General features: G+C 44.3%; 2 protein-coding genes across 3 annotated transcripts in view; one reads left to right on the top strand and one right to left on the bottom strand.

Annotated features, from left to right (window-relative positions):
- The window catches only part of FAM219A (family with sequence similarity 219 member A), an 89,216-nt gene extending 70,539 nt beyond the window's left edge, over positions 1 to 18,677 (bottom strand). For both annotated transcript variants that reach the window (XM_080636554.1, XM_080636553.1), the window contains exon 1: positions 18,208 to 18,677. In XM_080636554.1, coding sequence (XP_080492680.1) covers positions 18,208 to 18,267 — 60 coding nt within the window. In that variant the 5' untranslated portion in view covers positions 18,268 to 18,677. The remainder of the gene's footprint in view (positions 1 to 18,207) is intronic.
- A 77-nt stretch (positions 18,678 to 18,754) lies between these two features.
- Positions 18,755 to 20,371, top strand: part of DNAI1 (dynein axonemal intermediate chain 1) — a gene marked incomplete at its 5' end in the record, with an annotated part of 158,188 nt that continues 156,571 nt past the window's right edge. Inside the window, one exon of the mRNA XM_080637471.1 lies at positions 18,755 to 18,787. Within this exon, the coding sequence (XP_080493597.1) occupies positions 18,755 to 18,787 (33 nt within the window). The remainder of the gene's footprint in view (positions 18,788 to 20,371) is intronic.

A 20,371-nucleotide genomic window follows, 5' to 3' on the forward strand; every position in this document is an offset into this window, starting at 1 on the left:
TGAAAAGGCTGTTAAATTTATCTTGACTTGTTTAAAAAAGGAGGCTTGTGTTGAGAGGACCACTGCAGCCATCAGCCACAGCCAGAAGTCCACTCCCAATGCATATACCAAAGTATTGTATTTAATATCCCGTGGAAAAAGCTCCCTCCATCCCACCAGATTTTGGTGGAAGGTTTATGTCTACCAAGGTTTCAGAAATTCTGACCTTGGAAAAGATCTGACTTTCAAGGGCTGTGCCTTCCCATCAAAAGCCTTGTTGGAGGACACTGGCTTCTGGGATTTCTTTATCAGCCTTACTGCTACCTAAATACAGCTTATTTGCTGCTTTCATGGCAGAAATCCCATCCCATTGAACACCAGACAAGCTTGTGGATCCATCTTCTGCGTGTTGGACTGATGGACAGGTTGTTGCTTTAAAAGTTCTCCAGGGGCTCTTTTCCTTTTATCTGCTACAACTTAGAGATGCAACAGCCTGTGTCACATCTCAGGTGGTCCCATGACCTATCTGCTGGTGTCTGCTGTCACTCCTTGCCAATAGCTACACTCAAGCTAAACCCCATACAGACCTCTGCTGGGAAACTGCAAGCCATCTTTCCTTAGCTGCTTCATCTGCAGTCCTTTGCAGGCACACATAAAGCTCAGTGGCTCTCACATTCAGGACAGAAACCCGCAAATTGCACATAAACACACTTGGCAGTGCCCCAGTATTTAAAGTAGGATCTGACCCCACAGCAATGTGAAGTAATATGGTGGGGCACAACAACAGGAGGTCTCGCAGCAAGGAGGACTGCTTAAGGCAGGCACGTTTAGCGATACCTTTGAAAGCAAACTAGCTGATCTGCAGAACTGTGTCATGCAAAATGCTGACATCTTAATCAAGAGAAAGTCTCAACTCAAACAATCCCCTGCACAGAAAACCCTCACATCTCTGCTGAGGTATGGATGTTCGTGAATAAAAGGGCTGCGTCACAGAGCTTCATGCCTTACACACTGGCCAGGAAACATTGCACATTCAGTCCTTGGCACTACTAGCCTGAGAGAGACAAAGCCCTGCAAAGCAGCCTGAAGCCAGAACCAAGGCACAGCCATACTACAATCAATTGGCACCAACCTTTTACATCAGTCTTTTTTTCCCACTCAACACACTGACCCAGCAAACATCTAACAGAAGTTTCTATTTTAGCTCACACATTTACTATATTTGACATGATTGTTCTGAAACAAATTCTTACTAAAGTAAAGGTCCTGCGTAGTTGCTCCTTTTAACACAGCCCTCAGAAAGGAGCTGGAGGAATCTTCACATGAATCTCCATCTGCCCACCCATGCATTTACTTATTTTATAGGCACACCCAAGCTTTCAGGTAATTTAAAACTCTTATTTTATGGCTGTCACAGGGGCATTGTAGAGGTCTTCCTTGGTTTCCAGTTGCCTCCAGAGCCTAGCATAACATGGCAGTATAGGGGTCACCTACGGAAATCACTAGAACTATTGAAAAAGTTTTATTGAATAAAATTATTCCAAGAGTAACTTCCAAGAAGTTTAACTACGCTTGAGTTATGAAAGTGACTGATGAGAGAAATCAAGCGTTCTCCCATATTCTTTAAGGAAAGACACTCGTGCTCAGCTTTCCATGCTGGCACCCCTGGAAAGTTACCTATAAAAAACATCCTTTAGGCCCATAAAACTAAAGTTGAATCAGTGAACATCAAAAAAATCTCCCTCCAGACTCTCTGTCCACAAGTAACCTCACCAGAAGCTGCTTAAATATGTTGGTAAGTGGCGACATGTAACCAAGAGGCAATACAACCTCTGCATAACTGGCATGCACTCTTGCATAGCTTAGAGGCAAATCTTTTCCATGTGGCTAAGAAAATTACAGTGCTCTGAGGGACTAGATACTATCTAGGTTACTGCAGTGCAGCTGAACGGCAGCTTTAACCAAGTTACCTGAGGTATATTTTCATCTCAAAAGCACAAAGCTCACTGAAGGCTAAATTACCTGCCTTTTGGGAAAGACCTTGCAGTCCTGTTGGCTCTATGCTGGTTTGCCTGGACAAAGACACTTAGTTTAGCATTAAATCAGGAATCTCTACACCATGTTGGAGTTGTTGACGTGGTTACAGCAGAGAGGCACCCTCAGAAGTTCCTCAAAATGGAGAACAGTACCACATACCCATTCATTTTCCCAAGTGGTTTTAACAGCCAGCACCACCATGTGATGGCTATCCATCACTAAGGACTATCCACTTACAGAATATCCTGTTCTATACTGGACAGGAGGTTCCCTCCATGAAAGAGACTTAAGAAACCCATTAGGAGAAAATGATACATCACTCATAATGAAATGGATAGGTACATCTCATGCCAGTTAGCTGAAAGACATGGCCAAATCATTAAGCTGTAAGACATGAAAGCTGGTATAGAAATATCTTTCATTTCTGGTAAACGCACATTCATATACTTCTTGTCTATATAAAAGTGAAACCATTTCAGAATTGTAGGTCCTATCTTAAGCCAGCTTGTAACATCCTGTCTGTAGAAACAAGATGAGTGGTGGCTGTTCAGGAATAAGAGGGGATGTGGACATCACACTCATCACAGAGGGAGGTTTCCAGCCTACGATGGCTGCTGACCACCATCTGACTTCAGTGAGAACAACCAGAAGGCATAAAGACAAAAATCAATGCTGCAGGATCACAGAGATCTGTGGAACACAAGTACCTAGCATGCAGGAGCCGTACAGCTCCCCACCCTGCTTCATTGGCAGGATAGGATTAATTTTGATTTGGGTTGTTTTTGTTGGGAGAATCCCCACTGCTTCCAGGAAAGCCAGAAGCTGCTTTGCTCCGAAGGACATTTAATGCAAACCGTCTATTCATTTAGCCCTGTTTCACCCTCATCTGCCTTGTTAGTTTCTTAGGAAGGCAGTCACTACCTGCTGCGAGGGACCTGCCAGAATCTCAAAGGCAATTGTTTAAGTGTAAAATCAAAACTCACTTTTTAGCCTCAGACGTGCAGGGTGAGCTTTGTGTGGTTCCAGTGTGTTTGCCCCTGACCACCCAGGATTCAAAGACAGACTTAAACAGAAAACCTGTTCTACAGTGGAAAGACATTTAAAAAATAATCAATTGAGAGCAGGCATCTAAACCCCTGATCTTGTTAGCACTGGCTCTGTGTACTCACAGGGCTGTCAGAGCTCTCTTCATCTGTGGGAAGAAACCTTGTTTTTAGCAGAAAGACAATGGAAACATTAAACATAAATCTAATATTAAGTAAGTTTACAACGTGTTGGTTGCCTATAGCAACACAAGGGCACTATCACCAGACACTATTTAACTGAGACTGCAATTTTAATCAATATTAACTAAGTGCACATCCAATCACCGATTTTTGTCGTGACACATAGCTGACATTTAAGTACAACTTTCTATTTCAAGAGCTATTTTTCTAACACCCGGACCTGTTTATGAGAATATTTAAAGATACAGTGGTAGAGCACCACAGAATGACCATTTTCTTAATCAACATTGCATATAGAAAATTTAAACCTTACAAAGAACGTTCTTTTATTCTACAGAAAATACTTTACATGTGAGGTTTCTACTGTCTGCCATTTCCTTCCTCAGGAAAGCAGAAGAGCAGAAGTCACTAGTTTCTTCCCTACAGCTCTTTTTAGAGATATAAGGACCCACAGAAGTCCAGTGTGCCAACAAAGAGTGGTACAGGAGGGCTTTCCCACTATATTGAAACCAGCTTTCACAATATGAGGGCACATCATCCTAAGTAGACCGTAAGCTTTTTTCATGGACGTCTGGGCAAAAAGTCTCTTTCAGTGACCAGAAAATGTTACTGATTTTGGCTCATCAGGTTTCTGTGACTCTTACCCACCTTCTTGGGTTAAAACTTAAACAGAGGAAGTTTAGATTGGATATAACGAAGAAATTCTTTATTGTTAGGGTGGTGAGGCACTGGAATGGGTTGCCCAAGGAGGTTGTGAATGCTCCATCCCTGGCAGTGTTCAAGGTCAGGTTGGACAGAGCCTTGGGTGGCACGGTTTAGTGTGAGGTGTTCCTGTCCATGGCAGGGGGGTTGGAACTTGATGATCTTAAGGTCCTTTCCAACCCTAACTATTCTATATGATTCTATGATTCTATATAGACAGAACTAAAACCCTCCACCACCAGTTGTCCAGGTTTGTCCCTTTTTCAATAGCTCTTTAGCAGAGACAAGTTCACAGATAGGACAGATTTGAACTATTTGGAACAGAGAAGAAAGATTTTGCTTTGTTTTTAAAACTCCTCCCTTCAACAGAATACCATGCACAGAGCTTGAGTACAATTTTCACCTTAACCAGGGAAGAACCTTTCCTCAGGGCAAGGCCAGATGGATGGAAATAGAAGTGTAGGCAAAGCCAATATAGGAGATGACACGAGCAGGTATGATAGTTTTAGCTGGTGGCCATATATCAGATGCACACTGCCTACATCCCAAGTCCTATACACGTGCTTTTGGAGTAGTCTACAATCTTCTGATTTCTTTACACAGCTAAGTGTGTGCCTGCTAAGCCAAAACAGCAAAATGACAGTTTACAAGAAGGCTTTACCTTGCCAGCCCTGAAGTACAGGTAGAAAAGGACCTGCCTCATATACCTCCCCACTATCCATTGGCTAATCAGCCAGATGGCAAGCCACCAACATAGCCACCATAAGACAGCCCATATTCCTGTTCAGTGAATCTTGTAATGTAGCGTAATTTCTCCAGTCTAAATACCAAACCCTGAAATCTGCTATATCTCTTGCCCATTTTCCGGATAACATTAGTATCCAGAAGGGAGCTGTTTGTATTAAAAATAGAACGTGGCTCATTGAGCCATTGGTGCATTTTGTACAAGCTGGAAAAAAGCTTCTTAAGAAAGCAATCTAAGTAATACTGGCTTTTCTTCTTGCCACCTGGTCTCTGCATTCAAGGGACATTCAGCATAGTAAAGGCTGAGTTCTAGGGAGGAAGGTCCTATCACCACAAACACTGCTAAATCTGTAGAAACCCTTCTCTGACCTATGGAGAAGGAGATAAAGACTTCAAAGTGCAGGTCTTCTGGAGGATCATAAAGAATCCCTGCTAGTTGCTTTACCAGCAACTTTTAACCCACCATCCTGGATTTGTTTTCAAAAGCTGTAGCTTAGCACAGCTTCACTCTAGCTTAGCACAAGTCACTCTATATGTAGCACAAGGCACAGCCTGACACACTAGGGCTGGTTGATGTCCTAGGACGCTTCCTGGCACATAAGGTCACAAACTCATCTCTGGCTGTAACATACAAGAAAGACTGTGACCATACAGCTTGCTGTGGAACAAGTGACAGAAGCACGCAGCAATACCACATAGGGTGGAAGGCAGCTAAGTTTACACATCTGTGTAAACAGAACTTTTAACACACTGAGGATGCTAAAGACTGGTCATTGCACTGTAAGTATACAACCTAGTGTTCATGCATATTTTTAAAGGCTGAAAACAGGACTTAGGACTTGGATGATATTTGTACTTGGAATATTACAGATTGAAACATGTTAAGCCCTCTGTCTTGCCTCATACTACACTCACAACCTACTGCTGCAAAAGTCTTCATCAGGAGGAATATACCTATATCCTCCTTCCAATCCACTCTCCCCTTACACCTCCTTTCAGTTCCTCACCTTCAGCTGGAGGATTCCCCTGCCATGAGTCTCACTGTGCTCAGACCATCCTTCTTACAGCTCTGAAAAAATCTGCTACTTGTAGGCTAATACGGTCCTCCTTTGTGGCTCTAACAGAGATTTTTAACATATGTTCTATCCCTGAGGTACCAGTCACCCTGATGGTCTTCTTTAGGCCCTCAACTCTGTAAGCTCTCCATAGAGCACAACCTAGCGATGTAAGACAGGACAGAGACCAATTTCAGTAACAAGCAAAATGCTTTCCACCTAGTGACTCATAGGTATGATGTTCTCAAGCATGTCACCAAGACATCCACTGACTTGGAGGCACACCATAAGGCAACAGCTCCTTAAATCTCCGTTAAGATACTATTCTCTCTCTGCCCCCATCAGTGCGGCTGAGATCTCGGGGATCAATTCTTCTATCCCAAGAGACACCTTTACTTTCAATTTAGAGCTTTTTGATATACATTTATTGCTCAGCACACCCCTCTGCCTGAAACCCTAAAGGTTTTGCTCTTTCCTGGTACAAACCCAAACTTCAGAGCAGCAACCCAACTCAGGAAACATAAATTAGGCTGAAATAACTTGCTGGACACGGTTGGTAGTTTCCCAGGTGCTCTGCCAAATTGAAAGATGACCAGATTTACAGAACCACTTCCTACACTTCAGCAAGCAGTAAAACAATTTTGAATAAACCCCAGTGGTTTATTAGCCCTTTCTCCATCCTACTGTAGAGGAATTACCAAGACACCTGTAAATATTAGCAGGTACAAACAGGACAAATTCAGACAGATCTGCTAATTAAACTGATAAAATCATCAACAATTCCTTTTTAAGATTTTGTTTTTCCAGTTTTCAACAAACGTTTCTGCAAGACAAAAGTAAGTAGTTTTAAAATAACTCCAGAAGACTCCCATCTGGTTGCTCTAGCCTTCAAGAAGTCTGTAACTTGAACAGTTGACACTTAGGAGACAGTTATGAGATAGCTGACATTTAAGGAAGGTTTAGTCTGAATCCTGATCATAAGTAGCCATGTCTGTTGAGTGACTCTTGCCCTGTGAAGGGGATGATATATTGCACCAGCACTGGAAGAAATCACAGTGCAATTGTTTCTTTCAAACAATAACATATGTACAGAGGACTGGGCTGCAGCACATATTTGCAGGACTTTATTGAAAACTAAGTAAGTATCTCTGGTTTAGAGCGCAATACGTGCTCACCACATGAGCACTGCCTGCACAAGTTAATCCAAAATGAAACTTGAGTTCAGACAGTGTTTGCTTTCAATAGACTTTGGCTGTGGGCAGGCACTTGAGGTATTAACTAAAGGTCATGATGACCAATACAGCAAAACTTACCTGGAAATTCAGGGAAAGATAACAGGTAGCTTTTGAAAAATCTGACCAGGCAGTACAAAACAGAAATTGACGTTGCTATCAGCAGGCTGTTTGAGTAAAGAATGGTATTTCCACATGCATAACACTATTTTGAAGTTTGAGAAGATTCTAGTAACAGTGACAAATCCATAATGACATTCACTATTCACTGTACTACAGGATGCAGAGCAATGCAACCTGCCAGGGAAGCAGCCCTGTCTTTGAAGAGCAGGCATATGTCCATCTAAAAGCTAACCTTTAGGCACATTAAGGAGTCATTCCAAAAGATAAGACAGAATGAGGACAACAGCAATTATCAGAACACTCCTTTGGATGTGATTCCCGTTGAGGTTTTTAGATTTAGCAGTTAAGCTAAAGGGGTTTTTATCATTGGCAATCAACGGAATTAAGTCCCATGCCCCTAGTAATGACCAAGGAAGAGCACTTCTATCTTTACATAATAAAAAGGATGAACTGACTTTAACATTGAAAAAATAAAGGATTCATCATGTTTATCAATTAAGACCACAGCCTGAAGTACAGCTTCAGACTATTAAGAGCAAGTTCTTCAGCCCTGCTAAACCAAAAGAACAAGTTTGTGACATCAAGGGAATAAAATCTCAGCAAGAGTCTAATACACTTCAGAAGGTCAAGCTTGGAGCAGCATTTAATAGGCCTGCCTCAATCGTGCCTCCTGGCTGTCTGCGTATCAGCATGAAAATGTTATCACCATTGCAACCAACTGCTGTCAATTCCCTGTGATGTTAATGAGTTTTGAATTTATGCAAAGTCTCCTGGCAGGTTCTTCCGCAATACCTACCAACTGCCATACCAATAGAGGATACCTACGGTAAAAGCATCTAGCTTTCAATCAGTTGTTAATATAGCATGCCAGACTTCAGTGGCCATTTGAAAAATCTTTCAAAAACCCCAAAATCAACTGGCCTCGAAGGAGTCCACAAAAACATCAGAACTGGTTCTGAATTCCTACATAACTATTAAAAAAAAGCTCATATGTTCATATAATTCTAAATAATCTCTACAAAAGACAAGTCAGAAGCCAAGTATGAAGTGTTTGATCCTCAAGGTGACTAGGATTTACAAGAGCTGTCAGGATCTTGTGCTATCAAGTGAATTGGCAACACTAGAATGACCTAACAGATGCAGAAATTGAGAAGTCTGAAGACTTAACATTGATTTTTTCTACTTTTTACAGAGTTATCAACAGCCATTTACCATCAGAGCCACTGTCAAACTACCAAAGCTTACTAAGAAGAGTAAAATTGCTTGCTAATAACACAAAATGATAAAACGGATGAGGAAATTAAGTAAGCCAGCACCAAATACACACCTCAACACCAGAAAAAGGACCTTGTGCCTCTCCAGCCGGATGCTAGGCTGTTAGCTACCAGCTACTCAAAGCAGTACTGCTACACAGGCACATAGTACTAAACACTGCTTCAAGGGTTAATCATTTGGACAAGCAAGGGAAAAATTTGGCGCTGTCTATATCATGGACTACTATTATCCAAAGCAGAGATGAAATAAGCTGCTGTCTTGGCAACACACACACTCTTTTTCCATCTCATAAGCAGACTGAAAAACAAGCAGGGTCCTGTTACTGAAAAGAGGTTAAACGTGCACCTAATTCATGCATCTCCATTTGTCAAATTGAGCACAGCCTATGGTCACAAACCAAGTACCAAGCACTGCAAATTTCACACCTCTGCAAGTTAATATATAAGCACCTCCAGATTTAACATCTGCTACCAGTTAACCTCATGGGACAAACTTTTTTTGCTGGATTGGTTTCTACCTGAAAAAATTTACCCCTCAAATTCAGAGACTGATCTTTAAGAATTCAGTGTTGAAAACAAGGAACTAAGAGTTAATGAAAGAGTGTATTTGACATTTCCACTGCAGCACAAGGAAACTTTTCTGCAGAAAGCACAGATTACAAATTCTGTGTAGCTACGTAATCCAAATGAAGCATCCTCCCATAACCAGATAATCTCTTTATAATAATTCTTACATGCACAGCATGGATCATCTCAGTTATTTTCACAATCACTTTGCCCTAATTTTTGCAAGGGTTGCAAGATACTCTTTTCAAGGAGAAGTACTTTTGTGATATGCTATCTGAAGTATATACACCGAAGGGACGGTTTCACTCTGCTGGAACAGATGAAGACAGGAGTGGTTTTACTTTTTACTCCATCAGAACAGCAGAGGAATTGCTATTGCTTTGCAGAATTCTAGAGTCTATTTCAGGCTTTGCATTACATCCAGAAGTGACAATTCCTGTAAGACAAACCTCAATACTGATGCATCACAATTCATTTTCAAGAAGAGTCGGACTTCTTTTAACTTTTTTACCATACCCATTCCCCTTAATCCTAGCACAGCGGTCAAAACTGGAATCTAAATCCAACTTTTGACACACACATTTACAGAAATGGAATCATTTGCCAGCAGTTTCTCCTAGGCTTATCAACTGCCAACAACACAAAGTGCAGTGCAGTTTTTACATGCTCCAGTGGGCCAGGTGACCTCCATCTTCAAATCCTGTGAACATGCTGTTCCTGTAACTATTCTTGTGACTGCTATTCACTTTTTCTCTAACCCTTACATTATGGGAAATTAAAATTAGGTATCTAGATAGATCCACAGACCCAACAGATGTTGGCAGGGGGAGAGACAGGAATGGTTAAGTGTTTCCCTGGACTACAACACTGTTTTGCTGCAAGATTGTTTGAAGTTTAAGAATCCTAAGCTTAAGGAAAAAAAGGTTTCCCTGCTACTTCCATATCACATAGATCCTATAAAAATCCTGCTGCACATCCCTATCGTGCTCATACCCCTCCATCTTGTCTCAAGAGATATTGTGCTTGGCTTTCTCTTACTTCACATGTATTCCGTAGCTAGATGCTACAAGAACCAAGGTTCAGGTACTGTGCATTCCCTTGTGCTTTCAAAATAAATCCATGTTTGCAACCATTAGGGGTCAATGTTACAATTCAGAAGACACTACACCATTTCCACGATGTAGACTGCACTTACACTGTGCCCGTTTTCCTACTGGAGCAAAGCTGTTCCACAGAAGTGTGGCTCTGGAAGTGCTGCTGCAGAGCTGAGGCTGTACCAACCTCGCTGGTCCCTGCACTGCACATTTCTCTGTACACCAAGACTCCCTACTCCAAACTACACAAGTTGAGCCTGGAACGACGACCCTTCACTAGTTTTGGTCCATCGGTGCAATCACCTTTTTCCATGCCTCAGCTGACAAAGAGATGCCTGCAGAACATCTATGTGGTGCTCAACTGAAGGGTTTGCTCTGCCCGTCACATGCAATATATTTTCCATTTGCATCACGTGCATGTGGTTGGGAAGAAAATCATGCTTTCACACAAAGGAGCGTATTGTTGTTAGACATGTCAGTCACAAGATTCTGCCAGACCAAAGCTCTGCAATGCCAGGAACACTCCTATTTGTTTTTTCTTTTCCATTAACAATAGGCACCCCATGCAATGCAGAGCTCTCTCCTTCCCTCTCCCATTTCTCAGGTCAGCCTGCTCTGATCCGTGGATGTTCAGGTCCTGCAGACTTCATAAATCTTGAAATTTGTCTTTTACTACACCTTAAGCTACTTGCAACAACTGACCACAAAACACGTTTGAGATTAAAAGTTAAGCCCCACAGTCGAGTCACTACCAATGAAGATTAAGCACCTTTAGTATTAATAGTAGGTATATTCCCTTACTGCATTAACAGCTGCAGGCAAAAGCCTTTACTTTATACTCAAAGATTTCTACCGTGGCCACAAACATTAGGATTTGAGCAGGAGAGGCTACCTCATCCCAGCTCAAAAGCTCTTTCCATGCCTGTGGCAAACTTTGTAGACAGCAACACACCGCAAATTCACTGGGGGGTAGGGAAGGAAATATTAATTAGGTTAGCATAAACATCTCTGACATTGAAACAGGAACCAAGATTTATTTTCAGCTGGGACCACATAATAAAAACCTGAAACAAGACATAACCTAAGTAAACACTTTAATTGAATATGGGTGTATTAAACGACTAACCTACATTCCCATGCAATCAGTAGAACACCAAGAGAGAGAAACGATGATCATTAGAATACCGCTGCTGTGCTTGGCTTAGGAAAATGGACTGTCTACAGGATTTATTAGACTGAATGCTGCAGAGCCCAAATGGTGAGCTACTCATATTAATGGATGTTAGTTCAGGAAGGATACTGGAAAGAAACTAAGAAAAACAGTGCCAGACAGGTATGAGGCAAGACACCGCAACCCACCTAGTAAAAGCTGTTGAGATGCACCAATATACTCTGCATGTATGTAAGAGAGCATTTCTCTAAAGACTTTCCCAAAGTGATAAACCTTGCTGTCCTGTCAATCAGTGACAGACGTGTTCAACAGCCAAGCAGATTCCCTAGCAAGTACTGTTCAAAATGAAGAAAATTTCCACCTACAATTTCATTCACTCCAACTACATCCATTCACTGATACAATAGATACTGAAGAGGGACTCTTCATCAGGGACTGTAGCAACAGGACAAGGGTGAATGGGTTTCAACTGAAACAGGGGAAGTTCAGGTTAGATATAAGGAACAAGTTCTTTACTGTGAGGGTGGTGAGGCACTGGAACAGGTGGTCCAAACTGGTAAATGCTCCATCCCTGGCAGTGTTCCAAGGCCAGGTTTGAGAGAACCTTGGGTGACATGGTTTAGTGTGAGGTGTCCCTGCCCATGGCACGGGGGTTGGAACTGGATGATCTTAAGGTCCTTTCCAACCCTAACTATTCTATGATTCTCTGATTCTAACTCACTACCTTCACAGTCAAACCAGTCAAGCGTTTGCTTTCTACTGCATACTACAAAATGGACACCCATCCATTTCACAAGATTACACTTTAAACCTCCGAAAGAATAACAGCCAAGAAGACTACACAGGGTTCAGGCTGGACTGACAGATTTACTAGTTGCAAGTGGCTGCATCATTATGATGTCAATTTTATAGTGACAGATAAAAGAATAACTCCAGAGGGACCTTATATTCAAAATGGCACAAGACCTCACCGAAGATGCACGGCGTGAGCAACTGTGAATGGAAGGCATAGACACATTTCTATGTAAAATTTCTATCTGGCTGAAGAAAGTGACACATAATTGATCTATGTAGAAGCAAAAAGGCAACTACTCCAGCCAAGGTTTTAAATGTCTGGAAAAAAAAGGTACACCATGATGACTGACAAACTCTCAGTCTTATGTTAGCCAGCTCCACTCTTAATCCCCTGCCCCATAGATCGAACCAGTGATGGGGTTTGATCTCTAATCAAAGATTAGAGATGGAGTTCCTCCTCTAATCTGATCAAGTTCAGTCTTCAGTTTCACAGCAATGAATACGTAACTCCAAAGAGGCCACGTATTCCCTACAGCCTCACTGGTAAGCTGAGGGCTTTTCTTGAATGAAGGCTTGCAGAATTGAGGACGTGTTGCTCTCCTCTTTCACCCTGGCATTTTGCTCATCTTGTCTGACTCTTTACGGACCTGCTAATACCTATTGGCATGAAGAGTATACAGCTCTATCAATAGCAGAAATTGGTGTCTGAGTACATATTAATATCAAGCTACATACAGATAATGAGCTTTTGGGAGTCATGGAAGAATCCCAAGAGGGCACTGTGCAGGTTGAGTTTCTCGTAAGAGTACAGTGCCCCATTTTAATCATCTTTCTTCATTCAAGAAGCGATTTCCAAACATGACTGACAAAACAACCATAGTCAGAGCTTGTGCAAAAAAGTGAAGAAGACAAAACAGTGTGCCTGCAGAGAAAGTGCCAGCCACAACACACTCCTTTGTCATGACAGGTCACCCTCTAGCTATAGCCGCCACATCCCTCACCATGGCTATTTGGGAGCCTGTGCTGGATCACTGCTGGAGTTTGAGACTGGCATAGGGTGGCAATAGAAGTGCTCCTGTATCTCTGCCCTGAAGGTCTGATACAAGACAGGGAGGGGAAATGAGAGAACCCTAATGAACTGAAGTATTCAGGGAGGTAATGCTTAGACTACCGCTAAAGACGACACAGCAGCACATCAAAACTGGTTGTATAACTAAAGGCAGCACTATCTGAAATAGTTCTGTTTCAGAACCCATAGTCTTGTGACATTACAAATCTCATGTACTGTAAGCACTTACAAAACATATAGCTGTGTAACCCTTGGGCTACATTACAATGAATATACATACAGACATTTTTATTTTAGAAGTGTTTTCCTTCCAAAATGAAGAGCGTATTGTGTACCTACACTAGAGACCTAATGTTACATTAATCCACTATTTCTAAGCCCTAGAGGTATAACCTTTCTTTTCACCTCTTTGTTAATTTCAGTTTTCTATTTTTAGGTTTTTCCCCATTTTAGGGATGCAGAAGACAAAACAAAGAGATCATAACACACTTACTTGGGATGAGATAATCAATATTTTCCAAAAATAAAGAATACAAATTATGTAAGCATGCTGAGCACTTACACTGTCCACTGACAAAATAATAGTTGGTTTGTTTGATTTTTTTAAAATTAAATATCCAATAGATAATCTCATATTTTTATTTTCTGTTTTTCTCTTCTAATATTAACATTTTTGGCTCTGCAGCATTCAGACTAGAAATGCATCTTCTGTATTTTCAAAGTTTCCGAAAATTTTACACTTTCAGGACCAGTGTAGATTTGGCATCCCAGCTAAAAAGCCTACAGCATCACTGTAGGATGTGGTTACCAAAATCCTTAGGTTGGCTGTCATCATCACAACTAAAGCTACTAGTCTGAGGTCCCACAGCCTGACAAACTTCTGCAAGGAACCAGCCTGGCCACAATGCTTCAGAATGAGATAAAAGAACCATAAGCCCAATTTCTCTGGAAAGAGTTCCCATTTTTCATGTGGGCAGAGAAATGGGAAACCAAAATGCTGCATTCCAGCTGCTGCCTTCAGGAAATGAGCCAAAGCCTCAGGAGTTTTTTGTCAAAGCTCCTCAGAAGCTACTGCACTTCGACAGGTGCTTTTTCTTAGGAAAAGTCATACTGGTGCCATGTGGGCAAACACACTTTTACTTGAATTCCATTTTTGTGCTAAGAACAGAAACTGCCTGCATCAATGTATGGGAGCAACGTGTGATCCAACACTGTCATCTCTCAGTTTGCCATCATATGCCAGCAAGTACTTGGTGTGTGATTCCAGCAGAATTCAAGATACAACCCCACTGCATTGTGCTCAGTACATTTTATTTCAACAAAAATACTACAGATTTTGCAAGAGTTTAGCTAACATCACAAAATACAGACTTAGAAATCTCAGGGAGAGCATCCAGTGAGGCTCCAATGCTAAAGAAAGGATGGGTCCACATATAGTTGCAGACTCTGCCATTCCTATTTCAGAAAGTATTTTGATTCTATTTCTCTGCAGCATCCTCACTGTGCAAATGTCCCTTCATCTCTCTCTCAAAGATGTACATACCTCTGTAATCAGAATTACGTGTTAGGAAACCTTCCAGACAAAAAAAACTCTACCAAAAACCTAGAGAAAAAAAACCAACACAAATCATCATAATGCACCACCAACAACATAAGTTTGAAGTTAACACTTCAAATACCAACCCCATCAGCCAAGACAGCTATCTACCAAGTATAAGTGTCACAGAAATAGTCAATTTCAGACCTCATCACACCATGCATCCCTGAAATCCTGGGAATGGACTGCCTGTTACAAACCCACTACCCAGCAGTTAAGAAAGAGAGAGTCCCTTTTGTGAGTGCAGAATGATCATGACAAGTTGAGTTGAAGATCAAATAGAAACCAAGCAGAACTAAGAATTTCCACAGTGGAGATTGCATCACATTGATAAGGAAGACGTGACACTACGCATTCAGAGTAAACAAACCCCTTGTAAATTAGTTTGTATTAATTTGAAGAAGCATGCATTTTTTGGGATGGAAGCCAAGAGTCACCAGTATCCAAGAGAGGAAATAGGAATCAGAACAAACCATCCCATTTTCATGGAAAGGAGCCACATGAACAAAGCGAACTGATGGTTACCAGCCTTTCTTCCCTTCCTTGACAAATATGTACAGAATTGTGCCACAATATCAAAATAAGCAAAGTAACGTGTCTTTGAAAGATACAAAACACTAGGCTTCATCCTATCCTACAGCCTGTCAGTGTTTAACCAGGGTCCATATGCCACTCTGTCCACCTGCCCACAGCAACTCCCCTTCATTAAGTCCTGCGCTGAACCTTTCCCTGGGTCTGCATTAGTACACAGTTCTCATTACACATATTTGCAGAGGTCAAGCAAAATCAAGACAGCTTATGCTTATCCAAACAGGCTGGAGACAGGAGAAAATGGTTGCTCACCTTCTTAACTTCACATCACTGCATCCAATGCAGTGGTAGGTAGGGTAAGAAAGTCACACATGACAGAGCTGGCCAACGTTGAGACTGCAGACCAAATGCTTCATGGCTCAGAAACACAATCCCCATCTACTTGCTATTAGCAGAGAGAAAACTGCAGAGAGATCTCGCTGGCTTTGTTGGAACAAGCAGTACTCCACACAGCTCCTGTCTGTACTATCTAGATACTGCCTTTAGCCTTGCAGTGTGATGCCACTGCACCCCTTGGTTGGTCAAGGCTGTCAAGGAGAAAAGATTCTCCCACCAGACACATTTGAGCTTTAAAGAACTTACTTTTGCAAGAAGGCATGGATATGTCAAGTTCTCTGTCACTGTTCAGTAAATACAATACTGGTTATTGTCAGGATGTACTCAATGGACACCAGATATTAGCGTCCTATCATCCCTGACAGACAGCTCATCAAAAGTGCCAGTATCAATGGCAGGTTTGGAGGCTGAGGGGCTCAGAAAAGCTTCAGACTACCTTGCAAGAATGACTTCCCTTCAGCATTTAAGAGCTGTACCTGTCTCTTGATTTCGAACATCAGCAGATTAGCAGACCTGTCTGTCAGATGGCTTCTAGACAGATCACTGGCAGACTGAGGGTGCACAAGATGTTGGGAGTGGACACAAACAAGACAGCTGACCCCAACTGAACCAAGGGATATCCCATACCAAATGGAGTCATGCTCGGCATACAGAGCTGGGGAAAGAAGGAGGAAGTGGGGATGTTCAGAGTGATCCGTTGTCTCTGCTTGATAAAAACTCAGCCAATAAGTAGCGCATGCAACAAGTCTGTATCAGCTTGAATGGACAGTTTTCTTTCCCACCACAAAGGTGAGAAAAGAACCAAACAACAACAAAAATGAAGCTAAAATACATGTTCATAATTTGCCAACACTCGCACCATTAAAAGTGTTTTTTCTTGCCACTAAGGGGTAATTTGAGTTTGTAGACCTTCACAGGGTCCTTCTGTTCATGACACAATTACAGTGTTCTCAACTTTTTACAAACACTAGCTGCAACAAGAAACCAAGGATAGATAGATAACTCTAATGTAAAGTTTGATATACTGGAAATCTCAGTAGTGTCTTCAGTGGTAACATAAACCTGCCAATAACCTATCCTCACCTGCTATCAAATGGATCTGTGCAAGTATTTCATTAAAGTTCTTTCCACCTCTTCAAATGTTTCATATTCCTGTCTCACACAATCAGAGGCTGAGATGGAATTTGCTTACTTCAGGTGCCAAAGGGAATCAGCAACTTGAGTGAGTCAGCCCATTATCCAGCTTTTAGTTTAATGCCAAGGTGAACTGTATTTCAACAGGTCCCAGGTTATGCATAATAATACACCAAGCAGAGAGCGAGGCAGACCGGAGTAAGAGCAAAGGAACACACACCAAAACCTTTCCCAGATGGGAAACAGAAGTGGAAACATTCAGATGTTCTGTGGCATGCAGCTGGGGCACAATATCATACAAAGGCAAGCCTCCAGCATCAAAGCAAAGCAGCTACGTGCTCATAAGAAGTCTTTTGAGTGCTTAGTCTAGCATCTCCTATGGCTGCCAGCCAGCTGGCCTTCCTTCATAACTGTCATTTCAGAAGCTACCAAACGCCCAGGGCCACTCTACCTGCCCATTTACACAGTCGTGAAGCCCCATGAGCCATATACTTCCTTTGCTGCAAACATTCCCCAGGGTCCCATGTAGTAGTGTAACCATTATGTCAACCCCTTCAGAGCTCATTAATTGAGTATAATTGCGTCTATGAAGTGAAAAAACATCCTGATATGAAGAACACACGCCCTAGCAAAGGGAAGGAGGGGGGAAGGAGCGGAAATCAAGCACTCGCAGATTGGGGTGTGTTTTTTAATGTAAATTATTTTGTCAGCAAAACGGATTTCCAGAGCTGTTTCTCTCCAAAACACCTGGACTTTTCACACGACGAGCATTCAACAGCAGCTCCGTACTGAGAGCAGCGGCTGTAAAACCAGCCACGGGGAAGGTCCTGCCGCCTCGCACCGCACTTATTTCACACCCATCCCGGGAGGCTAATCCAGTCCCTGGGGATCACCGCGCCCCGCAGCTCCCAGACCGCGCTGCGCGCAAACATCACCTAATTTTCACCCCAGATCTCACGTATCTTGTGAAAGCCAACTAAAACCCCGCAGTCCCCAGCGCACCCTGCTGCTCTGGCCGCCCGTCCTTCCCCGGGCAGCCCGGCCAAGGCGGTGGCAAACACCCGCCCCATCGCCAGCCAGGCCGGGATGATGCTCCGGAGAGGCGACGTCTGCACCGAGGCAGGAGCGCAGCTGCTGCCGCCCTCCCCGCAGGCGGGTTCTGCCGTAGCTACCGGCGTCGCCAAGAGGACGGGACGATCGGAGCGGAGGGGCAGCCGTGCCTGCGGTGACCACGGGATGACACAGCAGCAGCCGCCGTTGGGCACAGCCCCGGGGCCCGGCGGGGATGGCGCCGGCGCTGAGGGGACGGCAGTTACATAACGGTCGCGGCCCGCAGACCCGACCCCAGCACTGACACCCATTGCCCCCCCTCCTCTTCCTCCTGGCACTGCTGCTCCCGCTCCGTCCCCGGACACCGCGATGAGACAGCGGCGGCGGCTCCCGGGGACATCGCGGCCCCGCCCGCCCCTCCCTCCCCTCACCAGCGGCTGCATCTCGGCGCGCACGGCGGGCACCTGGAACCGGTCTATCTCCTCCATCATGGTGGCGGCGGGGCTGGGGCGCGGCGCGGGCGGACGGAAGGCGGGCGGACGGTAAAGCGCAGGGAGGCTCCTTACACGCCGAAGGACGACACCGACAATACCGCCACCAGCCGCGGCTACTGCCTCATCGCCACCGCCGCGGTGACTCAGCCGCGCCGCTTCCGGGTCCGGCCTCCGCCGCCCCACCCCTCATCTGCATATTCATGAAGGGGGCGTGGCACTGTCAGCACCCCAGGAGCCCGGATGCTCGGTTCCGCGAGGCTCCCAGCCCCGCTGCCGCTGGGGCGTACCATTCCCCCACGTCGGGGGAGGTAGCGAGGGCACTTGGGGTGAGGGGAGGGGAGGGGGGGAAGTAGCTGAGGCCGTCGGCTCTCTGCAGCCGGGTAGGCCGCGCCGCTTCCGGTACGTTGCCATAGTTACAGCTGTCAACTTCCGTCCAGCTGTGGTGAGGAGCGCCTGGTGTCGGGAAGCCGCAGGGGCAGTCGCGATGCCAGCCAAGGCGGCCGACAAGCACCGGCAGGTAAGGGCTTGTCCCGTGTCGGCATCGCAGTAGGGCGGTGCCGGTGTGACGTCACCGCCGCCGAGTGACGTCAGCCCACCCCGACTGGCGTCACTGCAGTGCCTCGTGCAGCGGGAGGCAGCGGTTCACACGAGGGAACGGCGCTCCGCAGCTCCTTCTGTAGCCCTGCTGCCCTCAGCTCCTGCTCTGACAGGGTGCCACAGTGTAAGGGTGACATGGCTGCTCCCAGAGCTACTGCGTGTTATGTCATCATGTGTAGCCCGGCTTGTTTACACCCAAGAGTGCCCTGCAGACCTGTAACCCCGCAGGGCTGGGTGAGGCACCAAGGCTTGACCCTGCTTACTGGGTGTTTACACCGTGTGGCATCACTGTCCCAGCACTGAGGTGCATCATCACCCCAGCAGGACATCTGTGTGTTCTGTGGCATTTCATAGAATCAAAGAATCAACAAGGTTGGGAAAGATCATCAAGCCCAACTATTACCCCAGCACTGCCAAGTTCACCACTCACCCATGTCACTGAGGGCCTCATCTACACTGTTTGTGAACACTTGCAGGGTTGGTTATTCCACCACTGCCCTGGGCAGCCTGTTCCAATGCCTGACACCCTCTTGGTAAAGAATTTTTTCTTAATATCCAGTCTAAACTGGGTATTATTGTACACACCGGGCAAACCAGCATGTCCCAAAGCTGCAGCACCCAGCTCTGTGTCACTACTATAGCAACCCTACAAAGTCTTGAGATCGTTTTCATGCTGTTTCATCACTGTTACAGCGTATGACACTTCCTTTCATGGCAGGTTTTAATGCACTTAAGGTATCCCCAGTCTGCCAGAGAATCTTTCAGGGACACTGAGTAGACAGGTTGAAATCCCTGTTTTTAAAAACTTTTGTAAAAATTCTTTCAATTACGCCTAGCTGTGAGTTTTGTTGCTTTCCTTTTGTTTTACTATTTGGTCTTTGCTCAGTTCAGACAATAAAGTGAGGTTGTGTCCTAACCTTTGGGGCTGTAACCCTACTCTGGGAGTAGTGGTGTGGGATGTATCTGTGAGACCTCACTGTCTGCCTTCAAGGCTGTGCATGGGTATGTCTGTGTGCATGCCTGTACAGGATGAACGGCCCAGTCAGATTAATTTCTGGATCTCATCTACTGGATTTGCAAAGTGTTTGATTTAAAAGCAGAAGATGACCTGGCTGATAAAACCCTTTTCATATCCCACGAGACTACATTACATCAACAAGGGCATCACCAGCAGAGACAAAGATGTCATTATCCCACTCTACTCAGCGCTTTTCAGGCCACACCCAGAATACTGTGCTCAGTTGAGATCCCTGTTAAACAAAACAGATGTGGTCAGGCTGGAGTGGGTCCAGAGAAGAGCCACAGAGATGATCAAAGGACTGGGAAGCCATGGGAGGAAAGGCTGAGAGAACAGGGTTTGTTCAGCCTAGAGAAAGATGGCTTAGGGCAGAACTTTCCACCAGGTTCCAGTGTTTAAAGTGTGGCTACAAAGAAGATGGAGACTCCCTTTTTGCAAGCAATCAGATATAAAGGATGAGGGGTCATGGGCAAAAGTTATCCTAGG

This window comes from Psittacula echo, assembly GCF_963264785.1.
Source record: "Psittacula echo genome assembly, chromosome: Z".
Taxonomy (NCBI): Eukaryota; Metazoa; Chordata; class Aves; order Psittaciformes; family Psittacidae; genus Psittacula; species Psittacula echo.